At 41.9% G+C, this 21,885-nt stretch overlaps 3 protein-coding genes across 3 annotated transcripts; 1 reads left to right on the top strand and 2 right to left on the bottom strand.

Annotated features, from left to right (window-relative positions):
* Nucleotides 1–4,357: 4,357 nt before the first annotated feature.
* On the bottom strand, nt 4,358–5,078 carry LOC6526897. The gene has a single exon (XM_002087960.4). The coding sequence runs from the start codon at nt 4,867–4,869 to the stop codon at nt 4,480–4,482; it is 390 nt and encodes a 129-aa protein (XP_002087996.1). The 5' UTR covers nt 4,870–5,078; the 3' UTR covers nt 4,358–4,479.
* Nucleotides 5,079–5,100: 22 nt separating this feature from the next.
* Nucleotides 5,101–5,909, top strand: LOC6526896. Its single transcript, XM_002087959.3, has one exon. The coding sequence runs from the start codon at nt 5,182–5,184 to the stop codon at nt 5,791–5,793; it is 612 nt and encodes a 203-aa protein (XP_002087995.1). The 5' UTR covers nt 5,101–5,181; the 3' UTR covers nt 5,794–5,909.
* Nucleotides 5,910–9,488: 3,579 nt separating this feature from the next.
* On the bottom strand, nt 9,489–20,176 carry LOC6526895 (kinesin-like protein CG14535). Its single transcript, XM_002087958.3, has 7 exons — nt 19,918–20,176; nt 17,793–18,199; nt 16,164–16,506; nt 14,979–15,215; nt 13,669–14,259; nt 12,467–13,511; nt 9,489–12,306 (listed from the first exon to the last, which is right to left on the bottom strand). The coding sequence occupies exons 2-7, from the start codon at nt 18,132–18,134 to the stop codon at nt 11,460–11,462; spliced, it is 3,405 nt and encodes a 1,134-aa protein (XP_002087994.1). The 5' UTR covers nt 18,135–18,199; nt 19,918–20,176; the 3' UTR covers nt 9,489–11,459.
* Between the last annotated feature and the right edge of the window lie 1,709 nt (nt 20,177–21,885).

Raw genomic sequence — 21,885 nt, 5'->3', positions numbered from 1 at the left:
AGTTAATAAATTGTATGATTCATCCTGTTGAAGTACCACATATCCGCGTTTATTGTGTTTAGTTTTTGTTTAGCACTAATTCCTCTGGGTTGTTGGCAAGGTATCCAAAGTATCTTTAGTATGAGCCCAGCAAAAGTATCTTTAGTATGAGCTCAGCTACTGCTTAGCAACTAATCTAACTTAAACTGAAACTTATTGCACTGTCCGATTAGATAAGATAATTGATGTGGGACTTTAGACAACAAGCAGATAGCTGGAGCTGTTTTTGTGGGGGTCAGTGGGAATGGAATATTAAATTAGTAATTAGCTCAGCAGCGTCAGCAACAACAACCAGATGTTGTCACAGCCAGCCTCCACCTACCACCACCTACCACCCACTTCCCACTACCACCCGCCCTTCGCTTTTTCCCGCCCGGAAAAACTTTTTCTTTCCCTCACCGAGACGAGACCTTAGTTTGCTCTTTTGCTTTTACTTTTGTTTCGTTTCCGTTTTCACCTGCAGGAATTACTCAAATTTATCTACGTGTGTTGTAGCTTTTAGGGCAATTCGCTAGTCACTCTGCGGCCTAAAAACAGTGAGCACTCGATAATTGCTTTGCTTCGATCATTTTGTTTCCTAGGTGATATAGATTACTTTAAAACTATATCGCTCATTCGCAGTGTTGCACTCTAAGAATATTTATTTTGTTCAATAACAATAACAATAATTGATCCTCAAATAAAAATTTGAAGAATACTTTTTCTTGTTTTAAGATAGTATTCAGTTGTATAGTATACCTATTTATTAAGTAAATTATTTAAAGGCCGGACTGTGTTCGCATTGTATTTTGCTTTCTACTTTGTCGCTTATTGTTGATTTTTTTTTGTTGGATTTTGGCCTTTTTGCTGCGGGCATTGACTGACTTCCTTCCTGGCTGCCAGGAAGAAATGCGTGGGCGGGGGCGTGGAAGGGAGGTGGAGGTGGAGGAGCCAAAGAAGAAGCAGATGAAATCTCCTCTGCTTGGAGCCTGGTGGCTCGTCTTCTCGGTTGCGTGTTTCGCTTCTGTACGTTTTCTATTGCCGCTTCCTTCCGATATTCCCTCTACTTTTTCCCCTCACCCCCACTTCCGTGTTGTATTTGTATTTTTCTTTTTCCTACGTTTTTTCCTCCGCTTTTCGGTTTCTGCTTTTCTTTTGGACATTTTTTTCTTTATTTCCCAGTGAATTTGGTTGTCTCGCACGTGAGCCGCATAATGAAATTTGCCACTCCCTATTGTCTCTGTGTGTGACGTCCTTGTGTGTGTGTTTGTGTGTGTTGGCCCAGCTGCTTAGCCTAATCTGATGTCGCCTTAAAGAGATGTCATTGCTGCCACCCCCACCGCATGCCCCCCCAGTTTGGCAGCCTCCACCAGCCCCACCCCCCCTTCGAAATGATGCTCTCGACTTAATGCTCAGGAATCTCGGCCTGAATTGGCCTTGGTTTGCTGTCTTGGTCCTGTTTGTCGGCTTATTTGCATGTGCTTTGCCCAAAAGGTGACAACACCAAATGTTCAATGTGCCAAAAAACAAGCTACCATCATCGACATTACCCAACAAAGAGACACAAAAACTACATGACAACAAACGGCACTTCCGACTATGGGATACCTAGTAAGAACTTGCTTTCTGTATAAAATCTTAAGGTATTTTAAAGAAACATATGCCAGAAACTTAGGTAAATACATAATGGAGTCTAACATATTAAATAATATTTTTCTGTTTTTTTTTGCTATTTTGAAATTCTCTTCATAAATATGAAATGCATACCTATCTTACATTTTTTTATAAATGAGTTACAAATGCATATAGCGTTTGTATTATATGGAGTAGAATCAAAAGAATCCAACCAACACTTCTTATAACTTTCTTCGCTACATACATACATACCCATACAAAACATACCCTGGAATTCTGAGACTAGGAAGTACCAAAGCACACACTCATGGAGCACAGAGCACAGACAGCTTGAGGTCTTAGCTGGACCAATGTCTGACCCCTCCCCAATCGTGGTCTCTTTTTACCAGTACGCCCCTTCCCCCTTCCAAACCTATAGCTTCACACTTTTTGGCTGCGCTGTGCTTTCAAGTGGAAAATTACTTTCGCAGCTTTATGATGCGGAAATTATATGAAAATCATGGCGAATTTGCCTTACAAGGAATGCCAGCGAGTCGACTCCACAGCCACTGGGATCTGTGTTCCTTGCTCCGTATTCCGTGTTTCGAGTTCTGAGTTCCGAGTTACGACCGCCGGAATCCGCATCCGGTACATCTGCATATGTAGCACGGCTATCTGTGGGCCCGATCAAGGCGCCAGCCACGCCCACTGGCCCCAGCGCCCGTCGCATAATGAAACGAGCTTTTGCTTTTGCTGTTGCTTTCGACTTTGGCGACGCCGTTGACAACTTGTGGTGCTCCTCATCCGCGGCTCATCTCGTCCCAAGCTTCAGCACACTGAGAGAACAGAAATAACATTAGTAGTTTGAATTTTAATAAAGCTTTTATATATAGCTGTCAACATATAATGTTTCAAACATATTACTATTAACATCACCTTTGTAAGATGTCACGGTAAGGCCCTTTAAAGTGGGCAACATATTTTTAGCTAGACTCCTTATTGCAGATCTAGTAGAGTACTACTTTCTAAATTCTTGTGTTACTTAGTATAGAGTTTGGGAAAACCCTTTGTGTAGTTTCGTTTCCCCCAGTGCATCTCACTCGCAATCCAGCGAGCAGCTGCTGACTGGCTCCATTTCCATTTGAATTAGCATAAAACGAGGCGGCTTACGTCTGTCTATTGGAGCAGGGATGGGGGCGTGGCAAGGGGGTGAATCCGTATCCGAATCAAAGCCAAAAATGGTGTGGGGGGTGGGGGTGATAGTAATGGGAATGAGGATGGTGGTCCTGTAGCAGAGATATCATCTGTTGCTGCTGCCGTGGAACTGGAGCTTCTGTTCCGCTGCTTCGTTATCTTTTTAACTTGCTGGCTGTCGTTTATTTAACTGATAATGATTTGATGGCAGTTGGCTAAGCTTCCAACAAAGCCCGTTCCTCAACTCAGCCCACTTTCATTTCCATTCCCCATTTTCCCATTTCCACGCCCATTCCTCGCCATTTACTGAGGTCAATTACACGCTTTCGATTAAATTTACCACGGATGCTCGATGTATTTGTTGTTGTATTGTATGCGGTGTTGACAGGGAACAGCTGGAAGATCCTGCCATTCCGCATTTCTATTGCTGTCCCGCTTCCGCGTCGAAGTATCCTTGCCATGTAGGTGTGTGCGTGACTGTGTGTGTGTGTGTGTGTGTGGCACAAATAAAGTTGAATTATTATTTTTCTTTATGCTTCCAGGAGGCGGGGGCTGTGGTTGGGGGCGTGGTGCGTGCCTGGAATGCTCAAGTGTTGCCAAGTTGCATATTCGCTTCGTTATCCCATCGGGCTAACACCAACACACACACCAACACACATACAGAAAGATATGTGCTTTAAAAGAGGGCTTACTGAAATACCATATTGGATATTTAACACGACGAATTCTTCAGCACATTCTTGAATATCTTTACCACTTATAAAACGCATGCCGGTATGTCTAAATATGCTAAATAATATTATGCTTTTTGTTTTTCTGGTACTGTGTATTTGTCCAAGATTAAAGGTTTATGTTTTATTAGATTAAATTAAATATCTCAATAAAATGTGCTTGAATAATACCAGCTAGTTCAGCAGTTAATTGAAACATGCTTTAATAAATATACCTTTATAATTAAGACTTAATAAAACGCTACTTTAATTAACAGTAAAATGGGAATTCCCATTTTAAAAGTATTGATTTACATACACAAGCATACTAAAAACTTTGGCGTGTTTATGTGCGAAATCTAGGTTGATTTTAATGGGTTTCCCCGGTTTTAAATTTTCCTGAATTTCGGTGGGTTTTATTGCTTTACCACGTGTGTTTTGTTGATGATAATTGTGTGCTTTTAGTTAACATTAAAGTACTCGTACTTTCCATTTTTTTTGCCATTTAGGCTTTTCTTCTTGTGCGGTACGTAAAAGTTTATTACCGTAAAGAGTAAGCGAATTTTGCGTGAATGCCAAATTTCATACATGTAAATATTTACACTCGCATGTGTACAATTTACATATATTTAAAGGAGAAACATGGAAAGTACTCCTAATGAAAGGACTCATTGTAAATAATCGCACCTACGTTATTTAAATCTGTACCCGCATTTCATTCGTTTAATTAATTTAATAATTGTTGCTTCCGTCTACTTTTTTATATGTGTACATTGCTTAAAGTTACAATTCGTTTGTAGATTAAAGTACATTTGGATTCAATGGCATATTTTCTTGAATATTTTAAAATGTTGGTATGTGTTATTATATTTAATTTATTAGTTAATAAATGCACATGCTAACATTGTTGTGATGAAGTGATTTCCAATCGAAGGACGTTCTTTTAAACCAACATATCAGTGAAGTACTTGATCACTTCGTTGTAAATCTGGGATTCTAGTGCCAAAAGGACCACGTCGAAGTCGCAGTTTAGCTCGATGCAAATCAGGCGTTCTATTGATAATGATTTCACGGCATAGATGGACGGTTTTATCTTCAAGGCACTTAGCAGACGCAAAACTTTTTCCTGGGAGCTCCTGTATCCATCGGAACGGATAACCTTGAAAGCAGCTTCCTTCAGGAGTGGATCAAAGTTCTTGAAGTAGTTGTGGCGATCGCAAATGCGCACATTCCTATGATTCACGCGACCAGGAACTTGAAGTTCTCTGACTTCAGATGGCTTGCCGTGAAAGGCCACGAGTTTTGGGGCGCCTGGAGTGTGAAATTGCTTCATAATTTCGATAAAGGACTACGACAGCTCGTTGTTTATGCAGGGGCAACTGCTTCTTCCTAACGTTATCACATTTACCCGATAGTTTAGAATGCAACCCTCATAAGACATAGGTTTTTAAACCAAACTATTAAACTAAAAACTGTTAAAAAAAACTTTTCTTGAAACAAGCTGCTCAGTTAGTTTTCTTTATTGAGAGTGGTTGGTTTTCTGCGTATAATTTCTGTCAGTTAGTAGGCCTTTCCCCGATACTCATTTCCATGATAGTTCATCCAGAATAATTCACAAATTGGTGCCAAAACTCGATAGTTGGCAATGAGCGAACCGCTCTCGGGTCCCTGGCTGCGTTTTGTTTACAATGGCCTGTTGCTGGCCTCGGCTGTGTGTTCCGGCCGTAGAATGCAGCCGGAGGAGCACCCCTTCGCCATGGTGGCTTGTGTTGTGGTCGGATTCTCGGCGGTTTTCGGACTGCTGCGGGTCATCTTCGCCAGCGGACAGCCGGAGGAGTGCCGGAAACTGAGGGACATAACGAGCGGAGTCCTGGAACTGGCACCTTTGCCCCTGACCAATATGGATCTCTATATGCAGTCCACCGGGCTGAGTCCCATTGCCTTGGGACATGCTTTCTTCGTGCTTCCCCTGATTTGCGATTTGAGTTGCAGTTTGGCGAAGGATCGACGAGATTGCGCCTTTAGCGACAGCTTGCGGAATCTTACGCTGCTGGGCAATATTGTGTCCCTCGGTTTTCTGGCCTATGTGGAGCGGAATTTCCTCTATCTGCGAATGATGCTGGTCATGATTGTGGTTAAGTACGGTGTGGTTCTGGTGGACAGCATCAAGGAGGACGCCGGCGAAGATTTGCAGGTCTGCGGCACCGCACTGTTTGTGCACCTGCTCGGCAAGGCAGTGGAGTCCTCCGCCAAGTGACCTGATCCTTGGGTTAACCCCTAACCGCGCTCCGCTTCAAGGGTTTCATTGTACCGCTTAATTTCCCATGAATCGAGTTTTGACCCGTATTAAATTTCACTTCACCCGCTTTTCAATTGCCGTGCTCATGTTTGCTCATGTTTTTGTAATTGCTCAAGCACCTTGTGCTTTTTACACTGAGGAATAATATTTAAATTTACTAAATGGGGAGGAAATGTGGAGAAAAGCGCTTCAATACGATTTATGAGAATTTTCTAAAGGTAATTTGTGATATATAAGCAAATAATAAGGATTTCTGTTTTAAACCATTTGTATATTGCCTGAAAATGCATACAAATAAAGAGAAAAACCTGATCCTATTACTGGGATTTCTTCGAGTGCACATGGGGAGTTGACTTCTATGGCTTCCCTGTTGTGTCACCCACACATTATAATGATATATCGGCGATTACCAATGCGCAATAAGTGCCTCCAGTCAGTCGCTCCAAGCAGTTGCTGATTCATCGCTCGAAATCGTTCAAATGCTTCTCCCCATGGTTTCTGTCTTTCAGCGGGGGGCTTATCAATTGATTTGGTCTGGATAACAAGGCAATCGTACTCTTTGGATACGGGGATACAGATACAGTATCTGTCGATAAGTACTTGTGGCGGGTACCTTAACTCGTACTTTTCGCCGGCTGAAAAGGTTGGGTGAAGCTGAATGGAGGGCTTTTGTGGATAAGCAAGAGACCAAGCGACAACTGTAATTGCAAATAATGAATTAGGGCAGCTAATTTAGCAAGGATATTTATATTTCTGTTCATTCTTCTCCGATAAATGATTTATTAATTTGCTTAAATTATTATTGCTTTACTTGCTATGACAAGTTTATTACAGTATCCATCGATTTAAAGTAGCCTAGAACACTCTACTGTTTCGCATAACAAGTGCACATTATAAAATCTATTTTCCACTTATGATACACGGCGAATGGAAATCCGGTGTTGACATTTATCAATAGTTTTCCGCGTGTGTTTCCTTTTTTCCGACACTGCGTTGATTTCGATGTTGTCACTTTTATTATTTGTTGCTCGTTTGTCACCAATATATTTTATGTATTTTCGCGCTGCTGTCAAATGACAAACTCTAATTGCAAGTGGGAAGTATTTTAATGAGTGTATGCGCAAACATATATGACGGTACAGAGTGTGACAAGTTTTTAAGTTGCTCGCAAAAACAAGACAGCAATAATTAACTAAATATATTTCTTAAAAAACCTGAACTATATTACAAATATCAAACTGATAGTGCCAAGAAGTATAGATTGAAATCATAGTGCATTCTTATAAATAAATAAGATTGCTACCTTCGACACCCTGCAGCATTATTTGGTGAAAAATGGATGACTTATTATCCCAGTCTGTTTGAGCTGAGATTGCATCCTCTCGAGCTGCACTACGAATCTGAAATGCGCTGTATTTGCATATACGAATTCTATAAATTTTTTCCACTTCCCAACTATGACTATTTTCCGCTTTCCACCCGCTGAAACGCCCATCGTGGTTCCAGGGCAGCGTTTTGCTTTATTCAACTTGACAAGTGAAGTGAGTGTGAATATTTTTTTAGGTCACAACAACAGCAGCAACAAGAACAGGACCAGAACTCCATCAGGAAACTCCAACTCCCGAGTCCTGGACTCTGGAAACTCTTGCTACCTGGCGAAATAAATAAACCGAGTGGTACAAAAATAAGAGGGAAAATGCAAAAAAGGAAAAACCAACAGGAAAAATACAAGAAATGGTTCGAATCCTTTTCCATCCTGTTCGGAATTGGGTTGAAGGGATGGCGCGGGGGGGAGGTGGACGGTGGGAAATTGCAGTCAACATTTATTTCCGCAGTATGATGGAAAAATTCGAAAATAATTTGCGAGCCATAATTAAAAGGCGACAGCAGAAAAACTCGGCAAAATATGGCAAAAAGTTGAAGCGAAAAGCAGAAAAAGGTGATGGAATAGTGGGTTAGTTGGGTTTGCTGGATGGGGGTTATGCGCTAAAGGGGGAGGAGCCAGTGTGGGGAGGGGCAAAAGGAAAGTCAGTCCCTCAATGTTCCCAATCCGCTGGGGTCATAAACAATTCCAGCATAGACGAGTTTTCGATTTTCGCCTCAATTGGCAACATATGGTGAACAGACTCCCTGCGAGCCAAAGGATCCCGCAGTTACCCGTTCCCGTGATTTTTCTTCCCAAATGTATCCACACCTAAAAAAAAAAAACACAAACAGTTCTCTAATAAACCAAAATTGCTTTTAATTAAATGGTCAAGAATAATTTGTATACCTTTTAGTTATAAATAAATAACAAACCTATTTATTAATAACCTATAATAATTTATATACATACATTATCAAGTAGATTCAAGTAACTGCATGATATAAGGTATTTTTTCATGGTAAGAAGTATTTTATTTTATTGGCTTAACAAACGGAAAAAAATCTTTGAAGAAATCGGCAAATAGCCTGGGACCTCGAGCTTGATAACTTTTTTAATAGTGTAGCTTGTGGGCGGGGCATCATTTGCATTTGTGACTGCGAATTGCGAATGCGAAAATTTAAAGTTTTCCCGATAAGAGGGTTGTAAAAGTACAAAAAGCGGGAAGCCTTCGAGTTGCTGCTGCAAAAAATGGCGACGTTTGCGAGGAAAGCGACATGAAAAGGGCGGCAGACAAAGGACGAAGACGCAGGCAGCAAACAAGAAAAATCGCTGCCGGCTTCTTGGACGGGGAAAATTCGACTTTGGGGGCGGGGGTGATGGGAAAAGTGAAGGATGTAAATGGGGGATGGGGCAGAACTTTACTTATACGACTTTTTCGCATTGTAGAGCGCGCGGCATTTGCCAGAAGGTGCCAACACATTTTATTGTTGTACTCTAAGCGACGAGGGTATCTCGAAAGTTGTAGAACATTGGAACATTCTTTAAAAGCAGAGTTTATAAAAAAAAAATAGGTTTAGAAAAACATCCAAAAGTTAGCCTACCTTCTAGACAATTTTTTTGCTTAAAAGCAAGTGCTTTTTATTTATTTTTACTTTTAATATACTACTTAAAATAATACAAGAATTTTTTTTTGAAGTAAATATATACTTTTCAGAAATAATTTGTTTGTTCTTTTGAAGATTTCTATTTGCAACGCAAACAATGTTGAAGAAATTCTAGACATGGGTTCAATTTTATTTATCCGTATTGAGGGTTCTTCACTCAACTACAAAAGATTGCAGTATTTATTGAGGGGAGTGCAAACACATTTGCCTGACTTTTCCACATACTTACCCCGCAAAAGGATGCTTTATACAACCTTTCCCCTTTTAAGCCGGCAGGGTATACAAACTTCACTTCTGCAAAGTTCTGCTCTCCTTTTCGTGTTTTATTGTTCGGCGATTCGCCGCCGCTCCGCACGTTTCCATCATCTGTTTTTGGGGCAAGTGTGAGGGGCGGGGTGCCACGTTTAGATGTACGACACACATTGGATGGGTGTATCGCACATGTCTCTATCTATAAAACGTCAACTTTATTTGCCCGACAACTGAGGCAAACAACGTTCCAGCCAAATGGCAGGAACAGCACGGACCACGGTCCTCCATAGACCGACTTGAACTCCGTGGAGCATCCCCCGTTTCGCATTCATTGGATGTCCCACCCAGTTAGCAATAAAACCAGCTGTCAATTTGTTTATATTATAAAAAATAATTAGTCTGTATTCAGCGCCGAAGTCGACGACTCCATCATAGATGTATGTTTGTATGTTTGAATGTATCGTACGAGTATATGTACGTAGGTTGGATTTTCCAGGTTGCACATTGCAATTTGGGTTTCGTTGAAAGAATTTTGGGTTGTGAGTGCGGGGAGGGGGGTGGGGGGTTGTTTTTGGGCTTTTGGTGATTATGTTTTTAATTCAAAGCATACGAGAGCGGGTTTCGTGGGTGATTAACTACGCTGGATAAGTGGAATAATAATTGTACGAAATATGTATGGATAATGCAATATAATTAGTGTGTTTGCATGGCTTAGACATTTCGATTTGTTTATATGTTATGCTGATGACGCTGACTAAAAAGGCAATGAAGGAATGTCGATAATTATAATTATAGTTTGATGATCGAATCGAAACGAACAAAATGCGGCACAAAATTTTCGCTATTCCCGGCTGGCACACAATTCGTTGCATACCCCCGGGCGTCTTTCATTTTGCTGGCATTCATTATGTTTTTTGTATAATATGTTTGTTACGTTATTTATATAGAATATGCAATAGGTTTCCTTAAAATCATCCATCGATTCGCCGTCCTTATAGTATATGTATCTCTGATAAATATATAATTTATTTATTTTTTGTTGAATTTTTTCATATGCTTTCGTTTGGTTTCATTTCATTTTCATTTCATTTTGTTCGTTTTTCGTTTTGTAACATAGTTTATTTAGGCAAAAATGGCAACAAAATTGTATGTTTAACATTTGTCTACTGTGCAAAAACCGTTTCGCTTTATAGTCATTGGTTCTTGTCGCTCTTTTTCATGATTAGTAGTAGATGTGTATAACTTTAGCTAACTAACAATTAATTTAAACATTTTGTAACTTATAATTGGCAATAAATCGTTTGAATAAGCAAACATTCAACATTTAGCATACTTGATCTTAAATCGACTGCCCGAACAGATAACCCAAACTAAACAATAAATAGCTATATGATATATGTATGTATATTGAGTGTGTATATAAATACGTTTGCGTGTATATATAGTGTATGTATATAGATGTATCTCTGCATTGTAAAGTCATAGTGATTGTAGCCTGATTATGTTAATAATATATTTATGTTCAATATTTATAGATACAATAGAGATAGTCGAGACTTCTTTTTCGCAAACTTCTGGAAACACCATACTCCGATCCTTTGCCTCCAAATTTGAAATTTGATCCTCGACTATCCATCATTATGCTAGCTGGCAACTTAAGATATTTAAAGCCCCGTTTGAACTTATGCGTGTATTTAGTGAGTGAGTGAGTGATTGATTCGATTGATTTATAGCGTATTCAGTGGGTCGCGTTAGTGTAAGACAGTAGAAAGTCAAAAATTAAAATTGTATAAAAGGTGATATTTTAAAGATATGGTTTAGCCAAGTGTCCGTGATGCTTTTGTAAAATGGACATTCGGCAAAATGAAATACAGATGGGTCTGGGGATATGTGTATTTTACTTTATCGCAATACCGTTGACTACCAACGTGCTTCATAAATTCATTTAAAGTAGCTTTAAACTGTCTTACACACGCCGCGAAGTCCACTGATCTTATTATGAGTTATTTAGGTAATTGGGTTAGTTATTAGATTACGTTAAAATTGCATGACTTCTTTTCCATTGGTTGGTTTCTTCGCGTGGTATATTTGTTTTTGTTTTTTGTGTTTGGTTTTTGTTGTGGCAGCCGTCGCCTAGTAAAAGTTAATCAGTCGCTATCAAAGATCCTCTATCCTTAAACTCCAACCTAGTCGTGTTTTCCTAAAACTGTATGATATTTTTCCTTTTTTGTTTTCGTTTTGCATGTTTTTGTGTTTGGCCATTTTGAATGCTGGACTAGCTCGGTTCATTGCGTGGTTTTTTGGTGGGCGTTTTGGACTTGGATGCGGTGTCTTGTTGCTCTTTAAAAATCGCTGATCTCACCCTCAGTCTCTGGATAAGTGCAGGAAAAGGGAGTCAGGAGCCAGTTGCATAGGCCTTTGTTGTTGCCAGCCTGATCCTGTCGATGTCGCTTCTTGTGACATTGCCTCTGGTAATTTCCAATGCCCGCCGATGTAACTGCTCCCGTTCCGGAGACGGTGATGCGATGCCGCTGACCCTTGGACATGCCGGACGCAAAGCTACTCTCATCCGAATCCCGCACGGTGGCCACACTGTGATAGCCACTCTCTGCCCTGCGGGATATGCCCGAATGCTTGGAAGTTCTCGGAGTGGAGTTGGAATCGTGGCCACTGTCGTAGGCCTCGGAGCTGGTATTCAGGGGCAGCAGGGGAAGTCGCGATTGGGCAGCCAGGGGCAGGATATTTGTGATCTCGTTCAGCTTGTGCTGTGCATCCTCCAGAGAATTTCTCTTGCCCACCGCCGCCGCCAATGATTTCTCATCCAACTCGCAAATATCATCGTGCTGTGGGGTGAATCTCTTCTCACCCTTCTGCAGATTGGGATCGGAGGCGCCGTCTGGCTGGCGGAGTAGAGCATAATCATCCATCCCTGCTATCTCCATGATGCCATTCAAGCTGGGGAGTGACCCTTGACTTGGACTGTGCGATGGTTGCTTTGGCGGACTGGGTGTCAATCTGTAGGCTGGTTCACTGCAAACGCTACTCTGTCCCACATTGAAGTGATAAACGGGCTCACTGAACACACTTCCAATATCGGTACGGAAAAGGGCGGCGGAGGGCGTGACTTCGGCCATGGCCAGTTGGGAGGTGAAGATCTCATGCAGGCGGGCCAGCTGATCAAATTGTTGTCTACGAAAGATGAAATACACACAGCACACAAAAATAGTATAATTAAAAAGTTTATCTTTAAGGACGGAAACTTTAGATGAGTAAAGGGTCCTACTTTATTTCTCAGTCTGCTAAACAAGTTTTCAAGTTTTATTTACTTTTGATAAGTACTTCAACTCACCTTGCTCTTTCGCCGCACTCGCTGAAGGATTCACAGGCCATGTTGAAGCTGGACACGAAGGATATGTTGTCGCAGTGACTCAAAGCTGTTAGCGGATGTGCACTGGGATCGTGATCCCGATCTCTGGACATGGTCCTGGCAATCTCTTCCTCCGTGACTTGCAGACCACAATCAATACTTCGCTGGGATGGATGATGCGAGGAAGACGCCCGACTGGCCACCAATTCAGCCTCATGAAGCTGTTCCCTGGACACATGCCGCGAGAGCATCCGGTGCAGGTTATCCTGTGAAATGTCCCTGGAGCCGAGCGGATCGTCCAGTAATGGCAGAGCAGGGGGCACCTCTGAGGGACCGCTGTCTTCGTCCTCGTCGCCATCCGGTGGAGCTGGATCTAGGAGGGGTAAACTCTCGAAGCACGGCTGATTGAGATCCAGCGAGGGTTCCGGATTGAAAGCAGGTCTGTCTGGTAAATCCAGGGACTTCTGCTTCAACTGTGAGAGCTTCCAGTGCAAAGCAGTGGGAGAATTACTGGCGGACACTGTACTTTGGAAGACTTGCGTTGTCTGATTCTCCACCCACTGACGAATCATGGTCTTCTTGTGGGCATCCATAAAGCCATAGCCCTGCGTCTGACTGCCACCGGCTGCTGGAAGATTGCCGGCAGTCAAGGATCTGCAGGACTGCGACTTGGGACCATCCACCCAGGTTTCGCATTGCTTCACATGATTCACCTCCCTCATCAGATGACGTGCTTCCGCCACCTTGGCCCTGGACACTCGAGGTCCATCGATCCACTGCTCTTCCGTGATTTTCCTCATTCCCGCCTCCAGCTGCTCGAGAGCCGCTCCCGGATGGGCTCTTCGCATGGGCGATCCCTTCGGCGAGGGCACCATCGAACCCTTGGACACCATGTGTCGTGGTATGGGTATTGGCGATCCCATGGCCTGCATTTGTGGCTGCTCGTGGGGAATCGTTGGGGAGGAGCAGGCTCCCGCTCCCGCCTGGCGCTTCAGGCTGCCCGTGTGGCTTCCCGGCAGCTTTTTAGCTGCAATTGGAAAGAAAATTAAACATGAGGAATGCAAATAAACGTGAAATATGGCTGTAATGGTAGCCATAGGTTAAGTGCACTAAACATTTTGGCAAAATAAATTATATCGCAAGGAAGCAGTCAGATTATCTTTTATACTACGTAAGTGTTTTACCTTTTTCCGCTGCCAGGGCTTTTTTCATCATCATGGGACTGTTGGAAGCTGACTTCGAGGGGGGCTTCTCCAGCCCACTCCCCTTGAGGGCTTTGCTCATCACCCCGCGATTATCCCCCGCAGTCAGCGATGGCAGATATACGGGCGGATGTTCCCCATCCGTGGCATCGTCATTGGGTCCCATATAGATGACTGTGTCGGCAGAGATTTCCGAACTGGATGGATCCGCACCCGATCCCGCCGAGGAGCCATTGCCGCCGAGTCCTTGGGCCAAGCCCACAGCCAAGGGCATGGGAACACGATGTTTCCTGCGACGCAGGCGATGAATTCGGGATGCGATTTGAATGGTGGAGAGGGCATCCTGGTAGCTCTGCTCCGGTCGCACATGGGCCACAATGGCCACATGGCAGGTGATGGGTGCCAGGCAGTCCTTGAGCAGCGGGGTCAGCGGGTGGTCCTTGTGTGGGGGATGCCTCTGGCCGGATAATATCGCCAGCAGTATGTTCCCGATCCCCGACAGCGGCAGTCCCCCGCTGCGATTCGCACACCCGCCCAGGTCGATGATATGTAAACGGCTCCGGCCGCCAGCCACTGCACAGAGAGAAAATATTGACAGCAAATGTTCTCATCAATTCAACGTTTTATCATAATAAGTTGATTAATTAAAATCGTTTCTTAATTGGTCAATTTTGGTTTTAAATCGAAAAACTCGAAAAAATCAGTTTATAATATACATATGCATAACTGCTACATAGTTGGTTCCATTTTTCTGTGTGTTTGAATAAAAGGCAAGTGGGTGGGAGTGGGTTTAAATGGGGGTGGCGCTGGGTGTTGGAGTGGAGGAAATGCGACACTTTAATGGCGCTGCCGTCTAGTGGTAGTGAAGCATTTAGCGGGCCACTTGAGTGGCAGCAGCAACAAAAGTGGCAGCAACAATAGCAATAACAAGAAAAAGTGAGCGCCTGGGAAGCCGAAGAATGAAATACACTAGCTTATCAGAAAAAAGATTTAAAAACCATTCTGACAATTTTTAGTAGAAGTCAAGTAATCTTAAATATACTGTCTATTAATTTCGGTTTAGGATATGATAATACTATTTAAAAATATTTTAATAAATATACTAAAGATACAACTTATTGCATTTTCCCCTTGCACATAGAGATTTAAGTTATGCTAGCTGCACTGTATCTATGCGATACATTGTAGCTGTTGCCATATTTTATGATTTTTACAAGCTTTACGGCTTCAGAGTTTATAGCAACAAGGGGGGTATTGCAGGGCAGGACAACAACAATGTGTTGGACACTTACCACCTCCCTTGCGGGACAGGCTGTACTGGTAGACGTGCAGCGTGAATATGAGGGCGGACTCCAAGGGGGCGGCGGCACATCCAGTACTCCCAGATGCCGTGGAGCCGGAACTTTTTAAGCGTCCGGCGAGCGCAGAGTCGAGAAAGAGGGCCGCACGCTCGGCGGTGGGTGCACGTAGTTCCGTTGGACCGCCAAGGAAGTCGTCACGCAAATAAATCCCCGGGGAGTCGTCAGATTCTGTGTAGCCGTAGTCGGAGCCAGGAGTTCCAGTATTGAGACCGAAAAAAAAAACAGCAGAACAGAAGAACAGAAGAAGCGGGGAGTGAATAAAAAGGGCATTAGGTTTTATGTGGGAATAAACGCCGTATTCTACGGGGATAAGGCGGGGGTGCTGTTCCGTTGATGATAAGAAGGTGGGCGGGGTGTTTGGTGTCGGAACTGCTGCCCAGGTTAAGTTTATTCAAATTGGGCCAGTTACGACCCCGACCCGCCCCAGTCATCATCATCATTGTTTGGCCCAGGGGCAACATTACGCCAAGCCACGCCCCCTGCACCCGCCCACAGCGGAGCCATTTATTCAGCCGCCAATTCTGCCCGCTGGCATCTAACAGGTGGACCAGTTGCCAGCACTAACTGCCCAAAATTAAAGGAAAAGGCCCGGTTAAGCAAAGATCTGTTAAAGAGGGTAACTAGAAGCAGGCACAACCCAACAAAATTAGCCTTTCTGTGTACTCGCTGACCCCGGTTAATTAAGTCTACTCTTCATCTCGATTAGCTAACTTAAATATTATATATATATATATATGGCTTGATTGCGTTTCTCAAAGAAGTTAATTGTTTTGAATTAAAATATAAAGAATTTTAAGCAAGCATTTGAAATCAAATTTATATTTGATCATAGAAAATCCCCCTTAAGCTTAAGGCTAACATTTTTAGGTCTGTGCTAACTGTTTGTGTGGCTATAAAAGTATCTTCAAGTTATAAATGCTCAACGCCAAGTTAAGTAACAAAAACATTTATCTAGCCCGTCAAAATCAAATAAAGTCCTAAAGACAATTATTTCTTGCAAAGGGAGCTATGCGTTCAGTTTTAATAAATAGTGGCACATTTAGTAGTTGACCTGGAAGCGTTGTGCCCTGGACCCCCGATCCTGGTCAAAGGGGTTCCTGTCTGCCATATGCTTACCGGCTGCATGCGAGATGAGCAAATCCTGCGAGAGCGCATCCGGCTTGGTGGCACTGACGCCCACGGCACTGACCCGCACCGAGAAGCGTGCTCCGCTCTTCTGCCGCCTCTCCTGGATGCCCTTGTACAGCCAGGCGATGGCGCAGGGTGCTGCTCCCAGCGAGCACGCCCCCCCACTGCCACTCCCACTAGCAGTCGCACTCCCACTCCCACCACCGCCCAACTCGCCCAACACCGTTTGGGCCTGGCCGGTGGCAGGATATCCCATGGCCAGCAGGCAGCCATCGGAGCCTTCGAGCACGGCGGGTATCACTTCGCTCAGCGCCGATGCACACACATCCGACTGGAATATACGATGCACAGAGAGAAAAATGTTAAAATATTGGTCAAAAGTATTTTGAGAACTTAACTTAAGCTGTAATATATTTGAGTGTCTAATTTATATATATATATTTATTTATATATAAATATTTACAGAATGACTGGAAGCACCAATAGTTTTTCCCACTGTTTATAACCAACGAATAGGTGTGGAGTGGCGGTCAGTGGGTGGTGGCTAACAAGGCATACTAATGGGCTCTCTTTAATGGCTGGAATTGGGTTCGATTGCGGGGTTAATTCGATTGCTGATTAGATCCGATGGGGCAGGACAATGCGCGTATGTGTTAATTCTATTGGGGGTATTTCTTTCGTTCGGTCTGAGGGATTGCCTTATGAGTGATTGCACTTCGAGGGTCATAAATCTTGGAAACGAACTTGGCTTGCTATGAATTATGAAGATTGATTGTGGTATTTTGTGGTGACTTGTTATACTCTGGAATTACTAACACCTCTTTTGTAATCTTTTACCAAGTTAAATGGCAAGGTTTCGAGACAAAATCGAGACATTTTTTGTTTGCGCAAATGTGTGCCTTTGTTTTTTTTTCGCTACTCACAAAAGGATTCCCACGGTCAATTTAACTTTTGTAATTGCAACTCAATATTTACGTTAGGGAAATTTTTCTAAAGGCAAATAAAATCGCGAGAAGTCTGGAAAGTTTTGTTGATTTAAAAAGGAAAGTACACTGGCAAAGTGTTAACTCTCAGCTGGCGGAAGTTTTGTAGTTTTATGTACATAACGAATGGTTTTATTGTCAATATTATATTTACCAGTATATTAGGTGGGCTTCTTGTTTGTTTATCAAGAATTAATAGCTGTTAATATTTGCCACTTAAATGATACTTTGTGTCAACAGTTACCAATCAAATATTTAGTTTACTTGGTAACGGTTGCCGTTGTTTAACTTTTAACAAAATTTCCTGTTTCCCTTTAAATAAAAGTAACCGTATGAAATTATTTATAATACAATGGACTTTAACTCTAAATTATAGCTTTATTTTTTTTTAACTGTTTTAAAAACATTTAAACTTGAATTCTTCTTTTAAATTATGTATATAAACCTTACTGGGAGTTTACATTAAAAAATAAATTTATATTTTTGAACAGATTGTTTAATAGAGATTTTTATTATATTTTTTTGACATTAGAGTTTATAGATGATTTAGCTAAATCGAAACGACATCCATGAGTGAATGTGCACTTTTTTCAGATTTCCACTAAGCTCATAATTTAACCAGGACGAAACTCACCTGCTTATCCTCCCCGGTGAAGAGGTTATCGAATGCAAACATTTTGGGGGCGGCCACCATGGGTGCCCGTTCCTGGGCAGCCTGGGGCGGCGGACACGCGGTTCTCGGATCGGTGAGCGTGACCTGTCGCTTCTTCTTGTCCAGGGCCATAAAGTCCGGCTCTGTTCCGCCGGAGTTCCTGTCCCGGTCCGCCACCCGCAGCATGACCTTCACCTTGCCCACTCCGTAGCACTCCCGGCTACTCAGGCGTCGGATGAGGGTCGGCGGCATTGGCGGCGGTGCCCGCTGCAGTGCACCACAGAAGCCACCGTTGCGGGACATGTTTGACGTACTGGTGGCCATCGTTCCTTGACTATTGGTCGCCACAGTTGGCGGTGGAAGTTTATTGCTGGAAGCACTTGCGTTTCCTTTTGAGGGGATGGGGATGGGGGAAACGAATAAAATTGGGAGTTAATAAGTGGCCCAAATCCTGCCTTTTGTTTTATGTCGGGGATCTTAAAATGCAATCGTCACTCCCCATAAACTTTGTTTGTTTTTGGGGGGCTTTATGGCTCCTTAAATAGTTGCCGGGCCTGTCATAAATTGCGATTTCGGTTCGGGCCGATGGGCATAAGTTATTTGGTCCTGCCATAGAGAAGGGTCCTTGGCCTTCGGTAATGGCCATAACACTTTCGCTTTATGGTTATGGGCCATCTGTTTATTGGGCATATGCTTCACTGTACTATCATCACTATCACGCTCGCACTGTCACTGTCACTAAGCTCGTGTTTTATTCACTTGTAGCATCTTGTGCATAAGATCAAATTTATGTTGAATTTGCTTGGGCTTTTATGGTGGGAAATTATGCGCATCGTTCGTTGTCTGTCTAGTGTTCTTTTGGGACAGTCGTATTTCACATCAGTTTAATTCTATTTGAAAAGTTTATGTACACGCTTTTGAGTTCCTTTCGGCTATTAAAAGTTTTAAGCCCAGACTTTTAACAATTTTCAGTTCTTTGTTGGAGCTATAAAGTGTTCGGAGGCTTTGCATTCTATTACCGTAGAACAGTAGGACTTTGGTTTTGTATGGTAATTATTTAATAACTTTTTTATGATTGCCGTTAGAATGGGTTGTATATTTAAATGTAGTTTTATATCGGTTGTATATTTAAATGTAGTTTTATTGGAAATACTTTCCATTCAAGTTTGTTATATACACACTAAACTTCTGAATTTGGTTGAAAATTATTGTTTTACATTATTATCTTCTTTATTCTTAAGTTTAATTGAGTTATTATTTCAGTTCTCCAAGGAACCGCCTTAATGTCTTTAAAATGTTCCTTTGGGATGGGCTTTCTAAGGCGTGTCACTCAAACTTAGATGTGCGTTTCCCCTCGGAATGGCATGCTTTTGGGGCATGCTTCTTATCAAGCTTGTTATGTTTTATATCACTGAAATTATTAACTTTACTTGTTGTGCTCAACTTTACTTTTGAGATATTCATGCAAATTCCATGGGATTTCTTTCTTTTTTTTAGTCAGTCCTTGTCAGTCGCGAGCCGTGACATTTCTTCAATGCCTTCATTATTATTTCAATTTGACTGGGGAAACGTGACGTTTTTGCATCGTCTTTCATTAATATTGTCCCCCGATTCCCAGACCTATTTCTCCATCCATTCCTCATCCCATCCATGCTGGCCTCTTCTGTATTGCCATTCCATTGCCATTCCCTTTGAATGACAGGCAACAACTTCGGGTCGGTTCAACTTCATTTTTCAGGCTACGCGCACCTGCCAACTGGAGGGAACTTCTTTGGTCTTTGGTAGCTTTTCCATTCTTTTCCTATGGGTTTGTCCCTTATTTTTTGTTGCCTGCCCGGTTTGAGTTCGCTTTTTTTATTGGAGGAGGACTGGCGTCGTCCACCTTTTGAGTTTTAGCTTTGGCTTTTCACACAAATCGATTGGCAATGCCTTCTAATTGTACACGACGCACAATAGGGGAGTCTAGCTAAAGTCAGGGGTTAAGAGTCCTGCGGAGTAGTGGGGTTAAAGGATTTCCCTTTTGGCACAACACACACACGCACAAGCACACACAAACACACAAACACACTAGCACGCAAACACACACGAAACAGGAACAAACACAAACCCTTTTTTTATGACTGGCAATTTCTCGCTGTTGATTTCATCTTTGGCTCAACTCCGTCGACTTTCCGAATTGCCTTGATTTCCTCGCACATGATTTATATACTTTATCCAACACACTGGGATTTTCCCCGATTCTCAGCGAGCGTTGTTGTTTTTCTTTTGTGTTGGCTTGTCACTTCAGCGAATAATAAATAAAAAACCCGCCAGGCGCGAAAGCCAAACGCGTGCCGATTGCGTTGGCATTACAATGGCAACTGAAGTCGGGTTTTTGGTTTTGGTTTCGGTTTCGGTTTTTGGTCTTCGGTCTGGGCCTGAATTTCCATTTCCCCAAAGGTTTTCCGCCTCTCTTTGGCGCAGGCGTGCCAGAAAAAAGAGCGTATCGCGTATGGTAACGCCACATTTCTGACCCCCAAGGGTGGTCGTACTTTCACTCTTTCACTCATCCACTCTCTTCCGGAAAATCTCTTTCCTTCGGCCAACGACAGCGGCTTTTGAGGCTCAGGTAAACAAAATCAGCGAGGCTAAAACAAAAGGAACAGCGCAAATGATGTTTATATTGTAGACGTCAAAATGCTCACTGGCCAGGAACATACATCAAAATAGAGTGATACCTCGTCTTTACTATAACATGTTCATGGTCAGACGGGTTTTAGGCACTTTTAATTATTGCTACTTAATCTAAAAACAATAATGTAACATGCAGTATATACAAGATGGTTTTTAGGCACTTTTAATTATTACTACTTAATCTAAAAACAATAAAGTAATGTACTACTTGGTGTTACCTATTAAAAAAGAATAAGGTTCATTTGTTTCACTTTTTTCATTTAAAAATTTAAAAACTTTGAAAAAGTAGTTTTATTGTTGAATATTTTTGAACCCGTTTAACTTTTAAATAGGTGTTTAGCTTAAGGGGGGGGTAGGGTTTTGAGGGTTTCAAAAAAGTGTTTTTTAATTTTGTTTTAATTGCATATTATGAAAGTATAGTAACTCAAGATTGTTGTCTGTAAATAGGAAGTCAATCGGAGCAAAACTCACAAAGATATAGCTTTGGAAGTAGGCGGGTCTCGAACGACTACCTCAGGTAATCCCTCAGCGGGGAAGACAGCAACAAAAACTTTAAACACGTTTTTCTCAAATCGATGTTTTTTGAGTCGGTGCACTCTGTATCTCAAAATCTATTCAACCGATCGTTCTCAAATTTTTTACAGTATTTCCTTACATAATTTATGAGGTAACCCTGTCGAGATTTTTTCGTTTTTGATTTTAATTTTTTTATTATTAACAACAATAGTCATGAGCTTTGGCCAAAAATCGGTATTTTCACTTTCAAGTTTTGTAAAAAGTTCAAAAATTATAAAAAAATGGAAAAACTCGACAGGGATACCTAGAGAGACATAAAAATTGATAGAAAAACTTTGGGTATTTCATATCAGATTATACAGTGCTGAGATATGACGTGCACCGCAAAATGTATTTTTTCTGAGGCGCCTGCGAAAAATTGCTGCCATTCGGTCAATTTTCAATATTTTTCAACCAATATTTCACAGAATATAGTTTAATTACTACTCTTTAATGTACAATAATCAGAAATAAATTTACTTTCACCGTACGCCCAAAAAAAAATCTGTAAAAACCTGTTTTTTTCTCCCTTTAAAACCCTACCCCCCCCTTAATAAGTAAAAAACCTGTTTATACATTTTTGAAATAGTTTATAAAACGGTTTATACATTTTTGAAATAGTTTATAAAACTGTTTATACAATTTTTAAATAGTTTAAATAATTATACATTTTTAAATATCTGTTTATTTTTAAAATAGTTTAATATTGCACACAATGATTGCAATCCATAGCTTTTAGCGCCCCTGCGATGCAATAGTACAGATACAATATACCTTTTTTCTGCGTGAGTACCTGGAATAAAAGGAATACGAACACGGTGATAGTTGAGCTGCTGGAGCGTCACTT

The sequence above is a fragment of the Drosophila yakuba genome, chromosome 2L (assembly GCF_016746365.2).
Source record: "Drosophila yakuba strain Tai18E2 chromosome 2L, Prin_Dyak_Tai18E2_2.1, whole genome shotgun sequence".
Taxonomy (NCBI): Eukaryota; Metazoa; Arthropoda; class Insecta; order Diptera; family Drosophilidae; genus Drosophila; species Drosophila yakuba.
Note: the sequence above shows the minus strand (reverse complement) of the source record. Positions and strands in the feature narration are given on the sequence as shown.

What these genes read in the sequence shown, in the direction of transcription:
- LOC6526897 (XM_002087960.4), bottom strand. Translation starts at nt 4,869, where the DNA reads ATGAAGCAATTTCACACTCCAGGCGCCCCAAAACTCGTGGCCTTTCAC.
- LOC6526896 (XM_002087959.3), top strand. Translation starts at nt 5,182, where the DNA reads ATGAGCGAACCGCTCTCGGGTCCCTGGCTGCGTTTTGTTTACAATGGC.
- LOC6526895 (XM_002087958.3), bottom strand. Translation starts at nt 18,134, where the DNA reads ATGGCCACCAGTACGTCAAACATGTCCCGCAACGGTGGCTTCTGTGGT. An exon ending in CCTGTCCCGCAAGGGAGGTG is followed by an intron (nt 14,260 to 14,978) that starts GTAAGTGTCCAA and finishes CTCTCTGTGCAG; the next exon opens with TGGCTGGCGGCCGGAGCCGT. An exon ending in GAGTGCGGCGAAAGAGCAAG is followed by an intron (nt 12,307 to 12,466) that starts GTGAGTTGAAGT and finishes CATCTTTCGTAG; the next exon opens with ACAACAATTTGATCAGCTGG.